This window comes from Octopus sinensis, linkage group LG11, assembly GCF_006345805.1.
Source record: "Octopus sinensis linkage group LG11, ASM634580v1, whole genome shotgun sequence".
NCBI lineage: Eukaryota > Metazoa > Mollusca > Cephalopoda > Octopoda > Octopodidae > Octopus > Octopus sinensis.
In genome coordinates, this window is record NC_043007.1 from 38,898,945 (window position 1) to 38,924,945 (window position 26,001).

General features: G+C 39.9%; 1 protein-coding gene across 2 annotated transcripts in view; it reads left to right on the forward strand.

The window, feature by feature from the left end:
* Window positions 1-940: 940 nt before the first annotated feature.
* LOC115216963 (probable 3-hydroxybutyryl-CoA dehydrogenase) overlaps window positions 941-26,001 on the forward strand; it is a 53,402-nt gene continuing 28,341 nt past the window's right edge. The window contains exon 1 of one of the 2 annotated variants that reach the window (XM_029786434.2): window positions 941-1,086. In XM_029786434.2, coding sequence (XP_029642294.1) covers window positions 1,038-1,086 — 49 coding nt within the window. In that variant the 5' untranslated portion in view covers window positions 941-1,037. Of the gene's footprint in view, window positions 1,087-14,094; window positions 14,213-26,001 lie in introns of those variants that run through there. The other variant, XM_036507006.1, reaches the window with a different exon arrangement.

A 26,001-nucleotide genomic window follows, 5' to 3' on the forward strand; every position in this document is an offset into this window, starting at 1 on the left:
AATATTTTTTACCTCAATAGACGTCATTAATTGGTTGAAATTTCAGAAATTGAAGAAAAAAAACAACAAATATCTTACAAACTATAGAATTTTCTCAATAAAGCCAAGAAAAAAAATGTTTTATAAACACATTCTACCAGTATACGAAGTTTAAAAGTGTTTAGTTACGTGGAAATTATTTTAAAAATCTGCCGTTGAAACCGAAAAGATCCTCAGTCTGTATATATATATATATCCGAAAACAAGAGCTTCTTTATTTGCTACAAGTACAATTACATTAGAAACAATAATTTGTCACATTGACCCAAGACCACAAATTTATAACAGGGTCAGTCAGCTAACATCAACACCTGTACATATTTGATACATGTTCTGTTTTCCTTGATGATATCAAAAGCATATATACATACGTGCATATATACATACATATATATATATATATATATATATATATATATATATATATATATATATATATATATATATATATTATATATATATATATGTGTGTGTGTGTGTGTACGCACGCACAAATATAGTACGTTACTTTAGACTGCTAGCTCTGTTTGCTTACACGATTTGAAAGCGTTAACATGGTTACCAAACAAATCTACTGCTTAGCAACAACGGCCGATTACATCGTCTGATATTTAACACATTTTTTTGTTTTCATTTATTAAAGTAATTTGAAATTGGCATTTTTACATATAAATTTGATGAGGATTTTCATATTAAAATAAAAGAAACAAATTTTTCTGACTTTTAAAATTAATTTTACATTTATATACATATTTTTAAAAAAATTCACAAGCCGGATTCAAAGCGTACTAAGTAACCAACCGCCAGTGCTGGGTTGTTATTAAGAAATAAGTACTATTGTTTGTTAATTAGTCTTATTTTTGTTTTCTTTCTCTGTATCATTAAGTTTGTCATTCATTTTTGTTATTGATTTTATTACTGTAGTTGTTGTTGTCGACGAGAAAGAATTTTTTTATCACTGTTAGTAAACCAAAAACAAAACTTTTTCACACTGTACCATGAAAGTAGCCGTATTAGGATGTGGAATTTTAGGAGTGAAAATTGCAGGTATTTCGTTCAATTGTCCTTCTTGTTTATATTGTAGTTGATGTTATTGTTTTGCTTCGGACATTACGGGAAAGCAGGCCTATGGTGAAATGAGTTCCATCTCCGTTTTTATTTTTTCCTCCTAGCTAGTTATGTATATTTAAGACTACATTATTCAATGTGACCCAGTTATCGTTTATTGTTACTGTTGTTGGTGATGTTGTTCATGTAATAAATTATACTGACACAAAACCAAGTTATCTATCTATCTATCTATCTATCTATCTATCTATCTATCTATCTATCTATCTATCTATCTGTCTATCTGTCTATCTGCCTGTCTGCCTGTCTGTCTGTCTATCTATCTATCTATCTATCTATCTATCTATCTATCTATCTATCTATCTATCTATCTATCTATCTATCTATCTGTCTGTCTGTCTCTCTATCACCTACCTATTAGTCTAACTGTCTATCTCTCAGTCTGTCTAACTGTCTATCTATCAGTCTGTCTAACTGTCTATCTAGCAGTCTATCTATCAGTCTGTCTAACTGTCTGTCTGTCCGCCCGTTCATCGTTCTGTGGAAAGGAAATCGGATTCTGTGGCGTTTATGCCTTAAGCAAATCATCAGTGGTGTAAATTACACTGAAATGAACTGAAGATTGCTGCTTCAACCTAGAATTGAAACTGCATCGTGATCTTTGCTTAACGACATTAAAAGTAAAAGCAAAAGAAAGCAAAAAAGTAACAAAAATGAACAAGAATATTTTTAAAACACCCAACTTTTTACATGTTTTGGTTATTGTTGCTGTTATTGTTGATGGCGATGTTCATGTTGATTATGTCATTGTTGAGAATGTTGATATAGAAATTGTAGTTAAGATGATGATGATGGTGGTAGTGGCGGAGGTAAAGAATACGCACACCACCCGTTTTCGGCTAATCCTAACCCTAACCTTAAGCACCTGGTGTGCGTTTGCTTTACCTTCGCCTGTAGTAGTAGTGGTGATGATGATGATGACGAAAGGTGGTGGTAGCGATGAGGATAGTGATGATGATGGTGGTGGTAGTGATGATGGTGGTGGTAGTTAGTGATGACGATGGTGGTGGTAGTGATGAGAATGATGATGATGGTAGTGGTGGAGGTGATGATGAGGGTGGTAGCAATGAGGGTGGTAGTGATGATGATGATGGTGGTAGTGGTGATGACGATGGTGGTGGTAGTGATGAGGATGATGATGGTAGTGGTGAGGTGATGATGAGGGTGGTAGCAATGAGGGTGGTGATGATGATGATGGTGGTAGTGGTGATGACGATGTGGTGGTAGTGATGATGATGGTAGTGGTGGAGGTGATGATGAGGGTGGTAGCGATGAGGGTGGTGATGATGATGATGGTGGTAGTGGTGATGACGATTGTGGTGGTAGTGATGAGATGATGATGATGGTAGTGGTGGAGGTGATGATGAGGGTGGTAGCAATGAGGGTGGTGATGATGATGATGAGGGTAGTGGTGGTGATGATGATGGTGGTAGTGGTGATGACGATTGTGGTGGTAGTGATGAGAATGATGATGATGGTAGTGGTGGAGGTGATGATGAGGGTGGTAGCGATGAAGGTGGTAATGATGATGGTGGTGGTAGTAGTGATGACGATGGTGGTGGTAGTGATGAGGATGATGATGGTAGTGGTGGAGGTGATGATGAGGGTGGTAGCAATGAGGGTGGTGATGATGATGATGGTGGTAGTAGTGATGACGATGGTGGTGGTAGTGATGATGATGGTAGTGGTGGAGGTGATGATGAGGGTGGTAGCGATGAGGGTGGTGATGATGATGATGGTGGTAGTGGTGATGACGATTGTGGTGGTAGTGATGAGGATGATGATGATGGTAGTGGTGGAGGTGATGATGAGGGTGGTAGCAATGAGGGTGGTAGTGATGATGGTGGTAATGATGATGGTGGTAGTAGTGATGACGATGGTGGTGGTAGTGATGAGAATGATGATGATGGTAGTGGTGGAGGTGATGATGAGGGTGGTAGCGATGATGGTGGTGGTAGTAGTGATGACGATGGTGGTGGTAGTGATGAGGATGATGATGATGGTAGTGGTGGAGTTGATGATGATGATGAGGGTAGTGGTGGTGATGATGATGGTGGAGGGGATAATGAAGGTAATGGGGATGATGATGATGACAGTAGTGATGATGGTGGTATTGGTGATGTTTTTACTAATGTTGTTCTTTTTGTTACTGTAACACGTTGAACTTATTAATGCTGTTGTTATTATTATTGTTGTTTTGCCTTTCTCCTCTGGGTCAGCCCAACTGGAGCAAACCAACAAGCAGAGACATTCTATTCATGACCATCCCATCGTTTAATAATATCTAGGATTAAAATTATCTAATGTGTCCTTTCCATTTTTACAGCAGTAGAGTGTGAATTGAGAGAAATTTGGCTGCTATTTCTTATCTGTTCAAGTGATCACAAAAGGGTTCTCCCATTGGCTTATGCCATTTTGTAATCATTGATGCTTTTCTTGTTGTTTTTGCTTGTGTTGTGGTCAGTGTGGTTGAAGAGGGCACAGGTGTGGCCCTGTGGTTAAGAGGTTTGCTTTCAAGCTACATGGTTTCAGGTTTCAGGTTCAGTCCCACTGCATGGCACCTTGAGTAAATGTTTTGTACTATAGCACTGGAGTGACACAACCAAAACCTTGTGAGTGGATTTGAGAGATGCTTGTTGTATGTATGTATGTATGTATGTATGTATGTATGTATGTATGTATGTATGTATGTATGTATGTATATATATATATATATATGAATACCTATGTATATGTTTATCTTTTATCTTTGACTTGTTTCAGTCACTAGACTGCAGCCATGCTGGAGCACGGTTTTGAAGAATTCATAGTCAAATGTATGGACCCCAGTACTTTTCTTTTAAGCCTGGTACTTATTCTATCAAGCTCTTTTACTGAACTCTAAGTTACGGGGACATAAACACACCAACACCGGTTGTCAAGAGGTGGAGGGGGGACAAACACAGATACACCTACATAGATATATACATGTGTGTGTGTGTATAAATATATATATATATATGTATATATACGACAGGCTTCTTTCAGTTTCTATCTACCAAATCCATTCACAAGTCTTTGGTTGACCTGAAGCTATAGTAGAAGGCACTTGCTCAAGGTGCCATGCAGTAGGATTGAATTTGGAACGATGTGGTTGGGAAGCAAACTTCTTACCACACAGCCACATCGGCACCTATATATATATATGTATATATATATATATATATATATATATATATATATATATATATATATATATATATATATATATATATATACATACATACATATATAATATTTATAAACAAGCCTGGAAGCTTGATAAGCTATGGAGAAAAAGCCACTAGGAAAGTTTTTTATAGAATAATTATAACTGTATAATAATATATTATAATAATAATATGTATATATATATTTACTCCAATTTAAAGCAACATCTAAACAATTGACTGAAAAAGGATGAGCAAACTCTGAATAGAATCGAACCCACATATAAACGCTAACATGGCTCCTTGTACATCTGATTGAGTCAGAAAACTCACCCATAAATTTCAATTACATTTTATGTATAGATACTAAATTGTCTATTACTATTGTGTTGTATGGAAAGTTTGTCCTGATTTTTAAAGGAAAGAAAAAGGTCAATAAATACTTGCCATTACATTTTTAATCAACCATATACGGACCATTTTGTTGCTTAACGCATCTCCATCTTTCCTTTAACTTGAAAATACCCTCTTCCCAGAATTGAGATGGTTTCATGGCAAAGAATTCATCAAGGTATCTTTTTACGTCATCCAAGGAATTGAAATTTTTACCATTAAGACCATTCTGCAGAGACCTGAATATGTGGAAATCGGAAGGAGCAATATCTGGTGAATATGGAAGGTGGGGTAACACATCTCAGCCGAGCTGCTGCAATTTTGTCTGGTTCCCAAAGAAACGTGCGGCCTTGCATTATCATGTTGGAAAACAACACCTTTCCTGTTGGCCAATTCTGGACGTTTCTCTTGAATTGCTGCTTTTGACTCATCCAGTTGTGTGCAGTATTTCTCAGGATTAATTGTCTGGTTACTTGGGCAAAGCTCATAGTTTAGAATTCCTTTCCAATCCCACCAGACACAAAGCAAGACTTTTTTAGGGTGAAGACCCGCTTTTGGGGTGGTTAAGGGTGGCTCATGTCACTTACTCTAGGATCGCTTTCTCTGAACATTTCGGTAGATAATCCATTTCTCATCACCTGTCACAATTTGCTTTAAAAAAGGCGTGTTTTCATTCCATTTATAAAACGAATCACAGATGGAAATGCAATCCAAAAGGTTCTTCTCACTGAACTCATGTGGTACCCAAACATCGTAGCGATTTGTGTACCCAAGCTTTACCAGGTACTCATGAACGATGGATTTTGATAGGTTGAGGCTTTCTGCCAATTCTCGGGTTGTGCAATGTGGATTATTCTCAATTAATGACTTGGTTTGGTCATCATCTGTAGTGGATGGTCTGCCTGATCACTCTTTATCAATAAGGCTACAATCTCCAGCTCGGAACCTTGCGGACCACTTCCGTACAGTTCTTTTGGATAAAGAAACATCACTTTAAACTGTGCATATTTCTTTGGTTGCTTGGGAGGCATTTTTTTATGGAAAAAGAAAAGCATCAAGTGCTGAAAATGAACCTTCTCATCTTCCACTTTAAAGGGTTACAGAATTAACACAGGTTATAGAAGCATAAACCTTCTTCCACGAAAAGATAGCTTAAACTGTGCTCTAAATGGAGGTGTAGTCAAATCCTATTCTATGGACTCAACCATGTTCTAAAATAAGTCGAAAGGTAAGCTACTATAAATCGGCACAAACTTTCCAGACAACCCGATACATATAATATTTGTAAACAAACCCAGGCTTGATAAGTTACGGAGAAAAAGCGACTTGGAAAGTCTTTTATACAATAATAATAATATATATATCCTGATTTAAAGTGACCTTTATCTAAATAATTGACTGAAAAATGATGGCTAACTCCAACTAGAATCGAACTCACATATCAACACTAATATGAGATGTATGTTCTGGCTCAATTGGATGTGCAAGGAGCCATGTTAGCATTGATATGTGTGTTCGATTCTAGTCAGAGTTAGTTCATTATTTTTCAGTCAAGTGTTGAGATAAATGTTTTAAATTGGAGTGTGTATATACATACATACATACATATATATATACACACACACATATGTATATATACATATATATATATTTACACACACACACACACACACACACTCACATATATATATTTCTTTACTACCCACAAGGGGCTAAACATAGAGGGGACAAACAAAGACAGACAAAGGGATTAAGTCGATTACATCGACCCCAGTGCGAAACTGGTACTTAATTTATCGATCCTGAAAGGGTGAAAGGCAAAGGTGACCTCGGCGGAATTTGAACTCAGAATGTAACGACAGACGAAATATGGCTACGCATTTTGCCCGGCGTGGTAACGTTTCTGCCAGCTCGCCTTATATATATATATATATCATCATCATCATCATCGTTTAACGTCCGCTTTCCATGCTAGCATGGGTTGGATGGTTCAACTGGGGTCTGGCAAGCCCGAAGGCTGCACCAGGCCAGTCAGATCTGGCAGTGTTTCTACAGCTGAATGCCCTTCCTAACGCCAACCACTCCGAGAGTGTAGTGGGTGATTTTATGTGCCACCGACACAGGTGCCAGACGAGGCTGGCAGACGGCCACGCTCGGATGGTGTTTTTTATGTGCCACCGACACAGGTGCCAGACGAGGCTGGCTGACGGCCACGCTCGGATGGTGTTTTCTTATGTGTCACCGACACAGGTGCCAGACGAGGCTGGCGGACGGCCACGCTCGGATGGTGTTTGTTACGTGCCCTCAGCACGGAGGCCAGTCGTTGCGGTACTGGCTACGGTCACGTTCGGATGGTTTTCTTATGTGCCACTGGCACTGGTACCACAAGGATACAAATTCCATTGATGTTCATCTATTTTGATTTGGTTCGATTTGATTTGATTTGATTCGATTCTCACTTGCCTCAACAGGTCTTCACAAGTGTCACAAGAAGGAAGGTATGCACAGGTGGACTGACTACGTCCCAGGTAGGGGCCACGGATTATGGCTTCACTAGTCTTGCCGGGTCTTCTCACGCACAGCATACTTCCATAGGTCTCGGTCTCTAGTCATTTCCATGGTGAGACCTAACGTCCGAAGGTCGTGCTTCACCACCTCGTCCCAGGTTTTCCTGGGTCTACCTCTTCCACGGGTTCCCTCAACTGCTAGGGATTGGCACTTTCTGACACACCTATCTTCATCCATTCTCGCCACATGACCATACCAGCGCAATCGTCTCTCTTGCACACCACAACTGATGCTTCTTAGGTATAACATTTCTCTCAAGGTACTAACGCTCTGTCGAGTAAGTACACTGACATTACACATCCATCGGAGCATACTGGCTTTGTTCCTCGCGAGCTTACACATGTCCTCAGCAGTCACGGCCCATGTTTCACTGCCATGTAGCATAGCTGTTCGTACACATGCATCATACAGTCTGCCTTTTACTCTGAGCGAGAGGCCTTTAGTCACCAGCAGAGGTAAGAGCTCCCTAAACTTTGCCCAGGCTATTCTTATTCTAGCAGTTACACTTTCAGCGCACCCACCCCCACTACTGACTTGGTCACCTAGATAGCGGAAGCTATCAACTACTTCTAGTTTTTCCCCCCGGAAAGTGACGGAAGTTGTTTTCTGCAGATTTTCGGAGGTCAATGCTCCAGAGCATCTGCCACATACAAAAACTATCTTCCCAGTTAGCCTACCTTTGACATTGCTGCACCTCTTATGTGTCCATAGCTTACACTGGGTACATCTTATAGAGTTTCTACCTACACCTTTTCTACAGATCGAGCAGGGCCATCTTCTTGAGGATATTTGTGGATTGTCTACCTTTCTACTTATTAGTACTTTGTTTTAGCTAGGTTGACTCTAAGGCCCCTCGATTCTAAACCCTCCTTCCACACCTGGAACTTCTCCTCCAGTTCTGATAGTGACTCAGCAATTAGAGCGAGGTCGTCAGCATAGAGGAGCTCCCAGGGGCAACCTGTCTTGAATTCCTCCACAATTGCCTGGAGGACTATGATAAATAGGAGGGGGCTGAGTACTGAACCCTGGTGGACCCCAACCTCTACTTTGAATTCTTCTGTGTACATGTTGCCAACTCTAACCTTACTTACGGCATGTCTGTACATGGCTTGCACAGCCCTCACCAGCCATTCATCTATCCCTAGTTTCCTCATTGACCACCAGATGAGGGATCGGGGGACCCTATAGATGTATATATATGTATATGTGTATACATATATGTATATATATATATACATATATATGTGTGTGTATACACTTGTGTTTGTGTATGTGTATACATGTGTGTATGTGTGTGTGTGTGTATGTATTATGTATGTATGTATAAATATGTGTGTGAATGTGTTTATATGTTTGGATGTTTGTGTTCCCTTGGCTGATAGTTGGAAATGAGTGTCACTGTTAAACAAACAGTGTTGTTCATTTGCAATATTCTCTGAGGACATGTCTGGTCTTGGGGAAATATTACCTTGCTTGGAAACAGGTGAGATTTGTCGGCAAGAAGAACATCCAGCGATAGGAAATCTGCCTCAATAAATTCTTATTTCTTTACTGCCTACAAGGGGCTAAACATAGAGGGGACAAACAAGGACAGACAAAGGAATTGAGTCGATTACATCGACCCCAGTATGCAACTGATACTTATTTTATCGACCCTGAAAAGATGAAAGGCAAAGTCGACCTTGTAAAGACAGACTAGGTACCGCTAAGCATCTCGCCCAGCATGCTAATGTTTCTGCTAGCTCACCGCCTTCTTTAAATTCTCTTCAATCCATGCAAGTATGAAAAAGAGAACATTAAGTAAAACCTTGCTGTACTCAAGAATACCCCCCCTACTTCACAGCAGAAGTGTTAAGGTCACTCCCCCTGCAAGAGTCCTATGCTGGTGCCATGAAAAAGCACTCGTGCCGGTGCCACATAGTAGCACCCAGTACACTCTGTAAAGTAGTTGTTGTCAAGAAGGGCATCCAGCCATAGAAACCATGCCAGACTGAAGTCTGGAGCAGCCCTCCTGCCTGCCAACTCTGGTGAAACCGTCCAACCCATGCTGGCATGGAAAACAATTGTTAAATGATGATGATAATGATGATGCTGATGATGGGAGTGGTGATGGCTGTGGCACTCTGATGGTGGCAGGAGGGCCCTTGTGATGAGCATACTGCCCTTGATGATGCCTATAGTGGTGGAGATAAAGTAATAATGAGAGTAATGAATGATTATTGGGATGATGGTAACGATAATGATAATGATGGTGGTGAAGAGGCCATTGATGATTATCATGATGATGGTGATGACTCCAGGGAGGAGAACGATGACTGTAGTAGCAGTAGTATTGATGACGATGATGGAGATGATGTCCCTAATAAAGGTCGTGATGATGATGATGGTGATGTTGGTAATGATGATGGTGATGATTATGATGATGATGATGTTGGTGACATAGTTTCTGAAGTGTTGTTGCTTATTTTTATGATGTGTCTTCCTGTGATATTGGTGTCATTGTTGGTGATGGAGATATTGGTAGAGATGGTGGTAATGGTGGTGGCAGTGGTGGTGGTGGTGGTGGTGGTGGTGGTAGCTGGTAGCTGAGGCTGTAGTTATGTTGGTGTTGCTATTCTGTTGCTATGTGATACAGTAGTGTGAGGAGGGATAGATGTGAGCAAGCAGAGTATCTTGTCTTCCTTTCTTTCTTTCTTTCTTTCTTTCTTTCTTTCTTTCTTTCTTTCTTTCTTTCTTTCTTTCTTCTCTATCTTAGCCTCGCTTCGACCTTGACTCTCTTTTCATCTCTTTCCCTTACGCTCTCACTTTCCATCTTACACACTTACAGAAAGACTGATTATGTTACCTGGATACACTCATCAGTTCCTCACACCTGTATGCATCCATGCATCTGCATTTTTGTGTACGTGTGTGTGGGCGTGTGTGTGCCTGCATGGTTGGATGGATATATTTATATATATATATATATATATTTATATGTGGGTATGTGTGTATATATGTACATACACATATATATATATATGCTCTCACATAAAAGCACACACACACAAACACACACATGCACACATATACATATACACAAACACGCAGATGCCATTACATGGATGCACACATCAACACCCACAAACACACATGCACTTAGAGAGAAACAGATATTTCATTGATCAGATCCACATATGCATGCACAAACAGATCCATCTTTTTCACACACACACACACACACATGTTTTCCTTTGTCTTACACACTCATATCTAGATCTAGAAACATTCTACTTTGGATGGTAGACTTCATATTTTGTCTGGTTTCACACCCTCACCTGGGCTTTGGATCTCTTCAGTGACATCCCTTTTGTTACATTTTGTTGCAAACATACAAACCAGATCACTGGAATAAGGGTAACCTCCTCCCTCCTTCCTCTCCCCCCACCTCATTTACAGAGTCCCCTGTAAAAACTGAGGGTCATAGGTAATGCTTTTCCTTCTCTGACTAACCCATTAAATTATATAACGTTTGGTGTTAGGAAGTGCATCCAGCTGTAGAAACATTGCCAGATCAAATTGGAGCCTGGTGTAGCCTCCTGGCTTGCCAGTCCTCAGTCAAATCGTCCAACCCATGCCAGCATGGAAAACGGACATTAAATGACGATGATGATGAGGAGGATGATTTCACACATTCATTAACACACACACATACACACACAGACATATGTACACATCATAATCACCATTTAATGTCTGACTGTTGTCCATGCTGGCATGGGTTGGACAGTTTGACCAGAGCTGGTATACTGGAGATAGTAGCACCTGACTCTGGTTCGATTTGGCATGATTTCTATGGCTGGATACCCTCCCTTATGGCAATCACTTTACATGGCGCTGCACAAGCACCTTTACATAGTACTGGCACAGGTTCTTTTTATGTGGTACCAGCACAGGACTCTTGCAGGCCGATCCTTTTTCACCAGGAAGAGCTTCCTTAGCACTTCTGCTGTGGAATACAGGTCTTCTTGAGCTCATCAAGGTGCCAGATATCTTGGTTCTTTCAGTTCTATATTTAAGAGATGAAGAATTATATACATTATTTACATTTGATGGATATTTGTCCTCATCTTGTTTGTTGTTAACACAATGTTTCAGCTGATATACCCTCCAGCCATCATCAGGTGTCTTGGGGAAATTTCGAACCTGGGTTCTCATTCCTAAGGTATTTTTCAATGTTATTATTATTATTATTATTATTATTATTGTACAGGTCACTGCTTGGAATCTTGGGGTTAGTAGCCTGCGCTCTTAACCACTATGCCATATAATAATAACATCGAAAAATACCTTAAGAATGAGAACCCAGGTTCGAAATTTCTCCAAGACACCTGATGAAGGCTGGAGAGTATATCAGCCAAAACGTGTTAACAACAAACAAGATGAGGACAAATATCCGTCAATTGTAAATAATGTAAATCTTGGTTCTTTGTCATCTTATTTGAAATTTCAGCCTCCTGAGGAAATGACGAAATGACAGAGGAAATGATGAAAGACCGAGACCTCTGAGATATGCTGTGACTGCGAAGACCTGACAAATGAAGTGAGTTCATGGCTCGCAGGACAGCCTGCTGTGCTAACCTTGGATCATAGAGTGACCCACTGTTCTCGAGGAGACCTATTGAGTCAAGTACGTCAACATCAAAATAAAAATCAAGTGGAAATTGTAGTTATGATACCTGTGCCAGTGGCATGTAAAAAGCACCATCTGAACATGGCAGATGCCAGCGCCACCTTGACTGGCGCCCGTGTCAGTGACACATAAAAAGCACCAACTGATCGTGGCCGTTTGCCGGCCTTGTCTTGCCCCTGTGCCGGTGGCACGTAAAAAGCACCCACTACACTCATGGAGGGGTTGGCGTTAGGAAGGGCATCCAACAGTAGAAACACTACCAGATCAGACTTACCCCCTCCCCGGACATTAAACGATGATGATGATGATGATGATGCATGATGTATAAAAAAGTAAAAGCTAGTTGATGTTTATATGTGTGTATATATATATATATATATATAAATATATGGTATATTATGTATGGCGAGTGTGTTCTTATCTTCTTAGAGTAGACTTGTTATTGAGGGCATTCCAACTGTGACCATCTTGTTTATTGTTCACATATAATGTCCCTAGTACTCAATGTACTTCATTTACTAAGACAGTAAGTTGTGATTTTGTGGGTTAGGGTAAGGGTTAGTGGCTGCTAATTCTGACAGGCTAAGCTATGTACATATTCATATGCATGTATGCCTGTATGTGTGTGTGTGTATGCATATGTAATATGTGTGTATATGCCATTGCTTTTCTTAAGAGTCTGTATCACCTGGCAAATAAATGGGTCAACAGATTAATTAAGGGCCAGGTACTAAAACCTAGTTTACCCTCTCTTTGTTCTTACCTTTTCCTTTACCACATCAAGGATTAGTTCCTTCTCCCACCCACTGCACACGCACACAACTCAATTGTTTTATTTTGCCACACCATGTCCCTTTCTACCCCTAACCCATTCCACCCCTCTGTTGTCTGATATATGAAGGAACAGATTATATTTTTTATATTTTTATAGCTTATATTTTTAATGGTGAACAACACACACACATACACACACACACATATATACATATATATATATATATATATATATATATATATATATATATATATATGTGCTAGAAATAAGAGCTAAAGTGCTCTGATGCTGCAGTCAATGTACATAATTGTATGCATACATACTGACAGTGACTGTAAATGGCCGAAAATGGCAGTCATGATATCCCTGTACTGCCGACGGTAGAGTTGGTTACAACTTGCCAGATTCCGGACAAGATCACCATCAGTATATATATCTACTCCATAGAAATCTATGGATGATTTAGTGAATCACTAATGGGAATACAAATAATTATATTAGTCAGTGGTTTAGCAATGTATCTTAATGGCAATTATAGTTTTCCTTTTTGGTGATACATTGCTAAACCACTGCCTAATTTAACAGGGCACATAGAGAGAAGTAGATTTGGCAATCTGAAAGTTGAGTTTTTCCTTGTAATAAATTATATTTTTTAATTAATATTTATTGAAAACCTTCTCTTTGGGATGCAGGTTTTGAAAATCATGTGAAATCGAAATCAAATTCGATGACTGGCATCTGTGCTAGTGGAACGCTAAGAACACCATGTGAGCATGATCGTTGCCAGAGCAGCTGACTGGCTTCCATGCCAGTGGCACATAAAAAGTACCATTCGAGCATGATCGTTACCAGCGTCGCCTTACTGGCACTTGTTCCGGTGGCATGTGAAAAAACATTCGAGCAAGGTCGTTGCCAGTGCTGCTGGACTGGCTCCTGTGTAGGTGGCACGTAAAAAACACCATTTGAGCGTGGCTGTTGCCAGTACCACCTGACTGGCCCTTGTGCTGGTGGCACGTAAAAGCTCCCACTACACTCTTGGAGTGGTTGGCATTAGGAAGGGCATCCAGAAACTCTGCCAGATCAGATTGGAGCCTGGTGCAGCCATCTGGTTTGCCAGTCCTCGATCAAATCATCCAACCCATGCTAGCATGGAAAGCGGACGTTAAACGATGATGATGATAATGATGATGGTGATGATGTCAGTTTTTCACAAGAACACCCCACTTTTGAGCCTTTCAGTAATATACATACATATATACACACACACACTCTCTCTCACTCACTCACTCTCTCTCCCCCCTCTCTCTCTGTCACACACATATACACACACACAGTTGTTTGAAGCTAAACACCTGTCACATCAGTGTGTCAATGTCAACAGTTTATGAAGACCTTTCAAGGTCATGAACACTGCTCTCTTCTGCAGCAAGAAACCTGTTCATTTAAAAGGTTGGTCTTTAACAAATACATACTTGATTCAATATTCTTTTTTACTTTTTTCTTCCAGCCAGTGGGCTGTAGCAAGGCTAGAGCTCTACCCTTCAAGCTTTCAATAGTTGCTAGCTGTTTACTATCCTAATCATTAATTATGCCTTCAATAATTATTCAACTACATTATTAATCATGTTTGCCAGTATTAGAAGAAAGAACATCTACTCCCACATCACCGGTGAATAGTGAGTAGTAGTAGTAGTAGTAGTGGTGGTGGTGGTGGTAGTAGTAGTAGTAGTGGTAGTAGTAGTAGTAGTAGTAGTAGTGGTGGTGGTGGTGGTGGTAGTAGTAGTAGTAGTGGTAGTAGTAGTAGTAGTAGTAGTGGTGGTAGTAGTAGTAGTAGTAGTGGTGGTGGTGGTGGTGGTGGTGGTAGTAGTAGTAGTGGTAGTAGTAGTAGTGGTGGTGGTAGTAGTAGTAGTAGTGGTGGTGGTGGTAGTAGTAGTGGTAGTAGCAGCAGCAGCAGCTGCCTCAGTGGCGGTTGTGGTAGCAGTAGTAGTAGTAGCAGCAGCAGTAGCAGTAGCAGCAGCAGCAGCTGTAGTAGTAGTACCAGGAGCTGCACCAACAGTAACAGCAGCAACAACAGTAGCAACAGTGTCAGTGCAGCAGCAATAGAGGCAGCAGCAGTAGTTGTAGTAGTAATAGTAGTCGTGGTGGTGGTGGTGGTGGTGGTGGTGGTGGTTGTTACGTGCCCAGTCAGATCTGACTGAGTAGACTTATAAACAAGGGCATTTCATCCATGATTATTCTGTCCTTTTTACATGTATGTAGGACTACAATAGATCATCTGTCCTGTTATTTAAGACTGTAGGGTGTGAATTGAAGGAGATTTGACTGCTGTTTCTAGCAAGCTGTGCTACAGTATACTCCCTTGTTGGTTTCATCAACATCATCATCATTGTTTAATGTTTGCTTTCCATGCTGGCATGGGTTGGACGGTTTGACTGAGGTCTGGAGAGCCAGCAGCTCTACCAGGCTCCAATCTGATCTGTCAATGTTTCTACAGCTGGATACCCTTCCTAATGCCAACCACTCCCAGAGTGTAGTGGGTGCTTTTTACATGCCACCGGCATAGGAGCCAGTCAGGCAGTACTGGCATCGGTCAGGCTTGAATGGTAATTTTTATGTGCCACTGGCACGGGAGCCAGTCAGGTGGTACTGGCATTGGCCATGCTTGAATGGTGCTTTTTATGTGCCACCAACACGAGGGCCAGTCAGGCAGTACTGGCACCGGCCAAGCTTGGTGCTTTTTACTTGACATGGGCATGGGAGCCAGTCAGGTGGCTTCCATAACCAAATTTGTGTGGATTTGTACTTTGGAAGGGAGCTTTCTAGGTGCAATTCCATGGTTGTTCATGACTGAAGTGGTCCTCATAACCAATTCATTGCACATAGATTTTAACAACAAAATCCTACACGGACATCCCCAAAGGTCATGTTGACCCTGGCTGAGAACCACTGACCGAGAGGGTTCATCATTGGTCTAAGATATGTGTTGTTGTTGTTGTTAGTGGTTACGGTTGTATAATACCGGGTGAACTCTAATGCAGCAAACCTATAATCACAGGCACTTTCACCCAGCCATGACCATCCCATCTGTCATGCGGGTGAGTATTATATTGAGGATTAATTTAACAATAAAAGTTATGGATTAACCAGGTAGCTAGCTACCCTTTCTACCACATTGGGCGCCAACAGAACACACACATATACACACACAACAATAATTGTTATTGTTTAGTCTTACATCAGCTCTAATTCCAATTTTATGACCAACTGTACTCCACTTATGGGATGGTCACGGTTGGAATGCCTCCAAAGAAAGATGGGACCCATATTTTTTGCGTATTTGCAAAATATGATACGGGCGTGTTATTGGTATTTAACAAAAATTATTACTATAAAAAATGTCAGAGTTAGGAAGCACCAAGCTGGAATTTCTCCATCTTGATGGCTAGATATTTGTCTGTTATTTCTACTATGCTGAGTGACAATGTCAAAGTTCATTTATTGGCTTGAAAATTATTTAGCTGCTGTTTCTAGCAGATTGAGTGACCACATAGAGGTTCCCTTGTTGATGTGGAAAAAATGTTTGGCTGCTATTTCTAGCAGGCCTGACAGCTACATAGAAGCTTGTGCTAGCTGGGAAATATTTGGTTGCTATTTCTGGTAGGGCAAACAACCATGTAGAAGTTGGTGCATTTGTTCTGGGAAGCTATTTGGCTACTATTTCTGGCATGTCTAACGACCACATAAAGTCTCTGACATTAACAGATATAGTTAGTAGTATATAATTTGTCCAGCTATGACAGTAATTATTGCAAGAAAATGGCCAAAATAACCTTCTCCTCAGTGATAGCATATAAGAACAGTAATAATCCTTTTTACTATAGGTACAAGGCCTGAAATTTGGCAGGAGGTCAGGTGTGGAGGCACATGGCCTAATGGTTAGAACAGCAGACTCGCGGTCAAGGGATCGCGGGTTTGAATCTCAGACCAGACGATGTGTGTGCTTATGAGTGAAACACGTAAGCTCCATGTGGCTCCGGCAGAAGGTAATGGTGAACTTCTACTGACTCTTTTGCCACAACTTTCTCTCACTCTTTCCTTCTGCATCTTGTAGCTCACCTGTGACGGACCGGTGTCCCGTCCAGGTGGGGAACCTATACACCAAGGAAACCAGCATGGCTCAAGAAGGAGCAAACAAGGAGGTCAGGCTAGTCCATTTTGTCAACCCCAATGCTCAACTGGTGCCTATTTCTTCTACTCCAAAAGGATGAACGTAAAGTTGACCTTAGCAGAATTTGAACTCAGAATGTAAAGATGGACAAGATACTGCTAAGCAGGTGGTTTTTGTCTGAGAGAAAATCTCTTCTTAGACATATTGTGGTTAAAACACAGCATATATTAGAACAAGGGAGATAACATCCTTGCAGCAAGCACCTCAAAGAGAATGCTAGATGGGTTTTGGCCTTCTTGGACCTTACCAATAATAAGTACCAGCTTGTTACATGCTTAAAATGAAACGTGTCCCCTCCAGTACAAAGGAAACAGTGGATAATATATTCACTAACATTGTTGAAAATTTGCTGGGCTGTAGTAAACTCAGTAAACCAATGATGTCGCAACTCATTTCTACAGCTGAATGAATTGGAGCAATGTGAAATAAAATGTCTTGCTCAAGAATACAACACACAGCCTGGTCCAAGAATTGAACTCACTACCTCATGATTGTGAGCATGACTGCGTGTTGTGTTTGTGAGCAAGACACTCTATTTCACATTGCTCCAGTTCACTCGACTGTAGAAATGAGTTGCGACATCACTGATGCCAAGCTGTATCAGCCTTTGCCTGTCCCTTGGATAACATCAGTGGTGTAAAGAAGAGAGGCTGCTATGCATGGGCAACTCTTGGTCTTCCATAAACAACTTTGCCCAGATTTGTGCCTAGGAAAGTAACTTTCGAGGTGCAATCCTATCTTCATTCATAACTGAAGGCAGTCTTTACCTTTATTGTGCAAGGTACCAGTAAACTAATCTAGCAGCCACAGAAATTTTAAGTTCCTGCTTATAAATTAGTGTGGATTATGAGAGGATCTCAACCCATTAGTGTCCAGAAAGCTGGCATTGTACCTGTATTACATTAGTGTATGGAGCATATACTTGTTTCAGATTTTAGCACAAGGCCAGCAAGTTTGGGGGAGGGGGTAAGTCAATTATATCACCACCCCCAGTGCTCAATTGGTACATGTGTTATTGACCCCGAAATTATGAAAGACAAATGGAATTTGAATTTAGAATCATCATCATCATCATTATCATCATCATTTAGCGTCCGTTTTCCATGCTAGCATGGGTTGGACGGTTCAGAAGGCTGCATCAGGCCCAGTCAGATCTGATAGTGTTTCTACGGCTGGATGCCCTTCCTAACGCCAACCACTCCGTGAGTGTAGTGGGTGCTTTTTACGTGCCACCCGCACAGGTGCCAGACGGAGCTGGCAAACGGACACGAACGGATGGTGCTTTTACGTGCCACCGGCACGGGGACCAGGCGAGGCTGGCAACGGACACGAATGGATGGTGCTTTTACGTGCCACCGGCACGGAGGCCAGACGGGGCGGTGCCGGCAACGGCCATGATCGGATGGTTTGCTTAACCACAGCTGCAACTTCCACTGATATTGATTGACCTCAATTTTGGTTCTGCTTTCTGATATCTGATTTGATTTGGTTTGATTTTGATTTTGATTTTGATTCTGACTGTTCTCACTGGTCTTGCCGGGTCTTCTCACGCACAGCATACTTCCATAGGTCTCGGTCTCTAGTCATTTCCTTGGTGAGACCTAAAGTTCGAAGGTCGTGCTTCACCACCTCGTCCCAGTTGTGGAAAAAGACAAAACAAAATTTTGCTAAGCAGTTTGTTCTGCTTGCTAATGATTCTGCCAGCTTGCCACCTTGTACAAAGCATATATCAAAAAATAGTTTCTTCTGTAAATTTATAGTAGATGGTTTTGAATTATAGAATCAGAGATGGTCTTGGATGGATTGGTATAGAAAGGGTTAAACGTAACAAATACAAACTGAAATTATTTATATGATATAAAACATGAAAATCAAGTATAAGCATGTATTTACTATCACCTTTAATCTATTAATATTTTAAAACAGGTGTTATAAAGCGTGGAGAAAAATCTTTAATCTGTAAAGTTGTTTATTCATCAGAACTGCAAATAACTGGTCAACAAAAGGTCAACACATTTAAAAAAAAAAACATCTGTCAGCTTCTTTTGTCAATAAAATTATTTTTTAACATTCTTAATTTTTAGCTGCCCACATCCTCCACTCTTAGAAAAAAAATGAAACAATAATCAATTCAAACATAAAGACATAAGGTGGTCTTAGGTATGTATATATGTATGTATGTATGTATGTATGTATGTATGTATGTATGTATGTATGTATGTATGTATGTATGTATGTATGCATGTATGCATGCATGTATGCCTATGTGCAGTTTTGTATGTTTTGTTTTATATATGTCTTCACATGCATATACTTGCGTATCTAGACATGCTCATATATACTTAAATGACAAAACTTCTGGAAAGTTTTACAGATTTTTACAGTTCCAGTAATGGATTGGATCTGTAGTCTTTGAATCAGCTTTCTCCTTTCTGGCTTTGAGAAGCCTAATTTCTCAAGATTGATACACAGGCAGTGTGTTATATATCACAGGACCCCAATAATTACAGGTATAAACCTGAACTTGTAATCTGGATAGAGTAACTGCAGATTTCTCAATAGTTCAGCGTAGGTATTCTCTTTTTCCCTAATCTTCAGCTTTACATTAACATCTGCTGGGCAGCTAATTTCCACAACTATACACAATTTCTATTCTCTATCCCAAATCATTGTATGTATGTATGTATTTGTGTGTGTGTGTGTGTATGTGTGTTTCCTTCTTTTCACATGATGGTTGTAAACAAGCATCACTGTCATACAAGCAGCGTTGTTCATTTCCAGTCTTCTGCATAAAACATGTATAGTTATGGGGTAATATTACCTTGCTTGGATACAGGTGAGGGTTGGTAACAGGAAGGGCACCCATCTATAGAAAATCTGCCTCAACAAATTCTGCCTGATCCATACAAACACGAAAAAGTGGTTGTTAAACAGTGATGATGATGATGATGAAGACGACGACAACAACGATGATGATGATGATGATGATGATGATGATGATGATGATGGTGGTGGTGGTGGTGGTGGTGGTGGTGATGGTGATGATGATGATGATGATGTATTATTTGTTGTTGATATTTAACTCCAGTTTAGACCTTGGACTTTGGATTTGACCGTTCTCTCTCTTTTCTTCAATCATAATGTTGTGAATTAGCAGAGTTGTTAATGTATCAGTTAGAACACCTCCCAATATTTGTTCTATGTTTTTCTCTGAGTTCAAATCCTGCCCAGGTCAACTTTGCCTTTCATCCTTTTGGGGGTCACTAAAGAAATATTTTAGATGGACTAGCAGAACTGTAAGGATGTTGAACCAAATGCTTTGCAGTTTTTATTCTAGCTCTTTGCATTCTGAGTTCAAATCCTGTCTTGGCTCACCGGGAGTGTAGACAATTCATTACTCCGTTTAACATCACCATCTGGCATCTTGAGTAACTTTAGTTGAGTCCAGTCTCTTAACAACATTTGAACTAGGTTTGCAGTTTGAGCACACCTTCCTCCATCTCACTCCATCAATCTCGGAGAACTAAAGCAGGGGTCCCCAGCGACTAGGCTGTGGACAAGTGCTGGGCAGTGGATCATATGGTACCAGCCACACAGAAAGAATAAGTTTTGAAATTTTATGTCTATTTTATTGACTATTGCAGTTATTAGGGTGATTTTGCATTATATATGTATGACATATGTAATAATTAAATTACATATTATACCCGTGATCTCTTAGTCCATGAAAAAATTGTCTTGCATGAAACTGGTCTGAGATGCAAAAAAATGGTTAGGAACTGCTGATCTAAAAGATCATAAGCACTTTCCTTCCCGCTTTACTCTTTACTCTCTTTTACTTGTTTCAGTCATTTGATCGTGGCCATGCTGGAGCACCGCCTTTAGTCGAGCAAATCGACCCCAGGACTTATTCTTTGTAAACCTAGTACTTATTCTACCGGTCTCTTTTGCTGAACCGCTAAGTTACAGTGATGTAAATACACCAGCATCGGTTGTCAAACGATGTTGGAGGGACAAACACAGACACACAAACACACACACACACACATGTATATATACATATATAGGACGGGCTTCTTTCAGTTTTCATCTACCAAATCGACTTTGGTCGACCTGAGGCTATAGTAGAAGACACTTGTCCAAGGTGCCACGCAGTGGGACTGAACCCGGAACCATGTGGTTGGTAAACAAGCTACTTATCACACAGCCACTCCTACGTCTCTTGACTTAACAGACAAAAGAAAAAAAATTAGATCATCTAAAATATCCTTCTATTTTATGAAGATGTTAGGGTGTGATTTGAGGATAATTTGGGTGTGATTTCTTGCCAATTCTTTCTTAGCTCCTCATTTCCTCTTTTTTTTTCACATGCATTTCTTTTTTATAGGATGGTTATGTTGCCAACCTAAACCTTAGTGTTGCAGTAATTATTTTTACAATTAAGATAAACTATATACTTGCTAACTGTTCAACTATGAAATAGTGGATGTTCGGTCCGGCTTGAATTAAGAATAAATTAATTATACAGTTGGACAGTTATGTAGGTGAAAGATTTATTTATGATACATCTAATGATTAGAACATTAAATAAACTAATTAAATAAACTAGGCGTAGGAGTGGCTGTGTGGTAAGTAGCTTACTAACGACATGGTTCAGGGTTCAGTCCCACTGTGTGGTACCTTGGGCAAGTGTCTTCTATTATAGCCTTGGGCTGACCAAAGCCTTGGTAGACGGAAACTGAAAGAAGCCTGTTGTATATATGTATGTATATATATATATATATATATATATAATATATATATATATATATATATATATGTATGTATGTATATGTGCAGGTATATGTTTGTGTGACTGTGTTTTTCCCCCCGAACATTGCTTGATGCTGGTGTGTTTATGTCTCCATAACTTAGCAGTTCAGCAAAAGAGACCAATAGAATAAGTACTAAGCTTACAAAGAATAAGATTTGCTTGACTAAAGGTGGTGCTCCAGCATGGCCACAGTCAAATGACTGAAAGGAGTAAAAGAGAGAGTGAAGAGTAAAGAGAGTAATGAATATCAAATGCCAAATTGGATTGGTGGGGGTGGGTTGCCTTATATGGTTATAGTTCAGCGACTGGCATAAATAAATTCATATTTGTTGAAAACATTTTTTTATTTGATTTATGAGTTAGAGAGAGAAGAGCCATGCCTATAACTTTTGTAGGCCATCCTAGATTGGTGAGGTTGATGTGTTTTCTTAATTACTTAACTCTTTAGCATTTAATCTGGCCATATCTGGCCCAAATATTCTACCTGTCTTATGTTCAAACTGGCCATATCTGGCCTCTCACACCTACCTTATAATGTAATTTTATAAATAAACAATCGCATCATTAAAATCCCATATTTAGAGAAAATGCCTCAGAGTCAGTGAGGCATACAAGCAATGACACTGCCACAAGGACTGGACCTGTGGTGGCTAATGTATTTAGGCTGCATATAAATGAGGTTTGCATGTGTGTATAAGCATATGTGTGTGTGCATATATATATATATGTCTGTGTGAGCATACACTCTTGGAGTGGTTGGTATTAGGAAGGGCATCTAGCTGTAGAAACTCTGCCAGATCAAGATTGGAGCCTGGTGCAGCCATCTGGTTTGCCAGCCCTCAGTCAAATCATCCAACCCATGCTAGCATGGAAAGCAGACGTTAAACAATGATGATGATGATGATGATGTGTGTGTGTGCATATGTGTGTATGTGCATGTGAGAATATGTGTGAATAAGCACATGTGTGTTTGTGTATGTGTGCATTTATGTGTGTATTTGTGTGTGAGTGTGTGTGTGTGTGTGCATATGTGTGTGTATTTTAACCATATAGTCAGGAGGGAAGACAGTTCTCATGACATTTTACAGGGCCTCCAAGACTGGAAGGAAGAAGGGTATTCTGAAATAGAGGCCTGGCTTGAATGCTTGCAACATAGTAGTCTCTGCTAAAGGTACCCAAGATCTAAAGTGGGGAATGTTAAACCATACGACAGATAATGTCTACCACCGTGAAGGCTATGGTAGGGTTTAAACTCAGGATGCAAAAGTCTAGAACAAATGCTGCAAGTTTTCCATTCCAATATTCTCACAGTTCTGCCAATCCGTTAACGTAGGTTGGCACTTGTTCATCAATCACAAAAATAAAATGAAAGAGAAAGTTGACTTTGGTGAGATTTGAACTTAGATCATGGGGTGTCAGAACAAATACTGCAAGGTAATTCACAACCATGTGGAAAGTTATGGAGGAGTTGGGGTTGGTATAATCTTCATGAGAACATGTGTTCAATATAAATGGGAGCAAATAAGGCAGCAAGCTGGCAGAATCGTTAGCACGCCAGGCGAAATGCGTAGCCGTATTTCGTCTGCCGTTACGTTCTGAGTTCAAATTCCGCCGGGGTCGACTTTGCCTTTCATCCTTTCGGGGTCGATAAATAAAGTACCAGTTATGCTCTGGGGTCAATGTAATCGACTTAATCCCTTTGTCTGTCTTTGCTTGTCCCCTCGAATGATTTTTTTTCTTTTTTGCATGACACACAATTGAAATTCAAGTATAAGCATGTATGGGTAATTACTATTAATTTATTAATGTTTCAAGACAAGTGATGGCGCTATTAATGGAAAAGAGAAAGACAATCTTTCATCTGTGAAGTTGTTTATTCATCATAACTTTAAATAAATGGTCAGTAAAAGGTCAGCACATTCAGAAATATCAATCTCTGCCATTTTCAAAGCTATAAAATTCTATAATAATAACTTTATTGTTTTCTCAAGAAAGTTATTTTTAACATACACTTTTTTTATTTTTACCTTTTTTTGTTTCCCTCTTTTTGCTCAGTTTTGCCATTTCAATCATCACCATCATCATCATCTTCATCATTGTCACTGTCATCATCATCACCATCATTTAACATCTGTTTTCCATGCTGGTATGGATTGGATTGGATTGGATGGTTTGCACAAGATCTCTTTGATTGTGTGAGAACTATGAAATCTTTTTGAAAACTTTGCATGGGCCTCTGAGCAAGTATCACCAAGCTTTTGACAAAATTTGATGCTGATTCTCTGCTCAAATTTCTCTGTCTTGGTCAATGCTATGATCACATGCTACACACCTTCCATCCATGCACTGCTGTAAACAGCGGAAGTGAGCTTGAACATTAAAACTTAGTGTGCATGCACAACAGAGTTTAAGGTTAATTTGTGCCAAGTGGCTTCATTCTGCGTACTTTAGCTTCGTTACTATGGCTTTCTGTCCAGATACTTATTGATCAGACCACACACACATACCCAAACACACACCACCACCACCACCACACACCCACAGCACACACACACACATACCCAAACACACACACCACCACCACACACCCACAGTACACACAGACACACACACACTCACGTCCACATTCATCTCCACCCCCATTCATTCTTTGTGTGTTAGTGTAAACATATACATTATCGCATAATCACCCAAAAAATTTATCAGTTTCTACTAAGCATCATGCTTGACTAACTAAACAGAGTAGATTATGGTATGGAATCCATCACAATTGATATCTATCTATTTATTTATTTACCTGACATACCTACCTGACATACCTTCCTTCTTTTCCTACCTACATACTTAATCATCTACCTTAACAAATGTATCATCATATCAATATCTATACTGTGTGTGTGTATGTGTTTATGTGTATTGTCATAGAAATTGAAAGAAAACCTAGAAAATAACTTTCTACTAAAACTAAACATTCTGAACAACACAAGTAAAACTCCCAGCAATAAATTGACTCCATTTCTAGACGTAAATTTTCTGTTATGAAATACTTTTTGTGTAAATTCAGCTCCAGCGGAGGCATTTGGCTCAGTAGTTAGGGCAGCGTTTCTCAACTGAGGTTCCCCTGGGCAAGATTTTTCAGAAAGATTGGTAGCTGCCCATACTCCCTTTACTCTCTTTTACTCTTTTACTCTTTTACTTGTTTCAGTTGTTTGACTGTGGCCATGCTAGAGCACCGCCTTTAGTTGAGCAAATCGACCCCAGGACTTATTTCTTTGTAAGCCTAGTTCTTATTCTATCGGTATCTTTTGCTGAACTGCTAAGTTACGGGGTGGTAAACACACCACCATTGGTTGTCAAGCGATGGTGGGGGGGACAAACACAGACACACAGACATACACACACACACACACACACACACACACACACATATACATACATATATACGATGGGCTTCCTTCAGTTTCCATCTACCAAATCCACTCACAAGGCTTTGGTCGGCCCAAGGCTATAGTAGAAGGTACTTGCCCAAGGTGTCACACTGTGGGAATGAACCCGGAACCATGTGGTTGGTAAGCAAGCTACTTACCACACAGCCACTCCTGCATGGAAATCCCTCTTCTCCATACCATTGACATTTATCCAAGGAAAACACTACTAATTTTGGGCTGATACAGCTTGGTACCAGTGTCATCACAAATGCTGCTGTCAGAATGCAAAGAACTGGAACAGACACAGCAGCATTCTGCCAAATTCTCTGACAGTTCTGCCCATCCACTACTACATACTTTTTTTATTAACATTGATAAAAATGAAAGGCTATGTTGCCTTTAGTAGGATTTGAACTCAAAACAATTATTTGAATATATTATTAAGGCATTATCTTACAACTGGATGTACTTCCTGTTGCTAATTTTTACCCATTTTTCAGAGGGCTCTTATTTCCCACGTTTTCAAACATGCAAAGCAAGAAGATGGTTTGTTAATAGAAGTTATGGTGTAAACTTTCAGAATCACTTGTTTGAAAATGATTGACTTTCATTGATGGTAAATGTAAACAAACATACAGCAACTCCTCTTTGAGTGGTTTCTTATTGTCACTTCTGTCCACAAAGTATCCTCTTGATATGTGCTTGTGCATTTGTAAAGAATAAGATAACTTACTTGAAAAATAGGTAAGGGTTAGCAACAGGAAGGGCA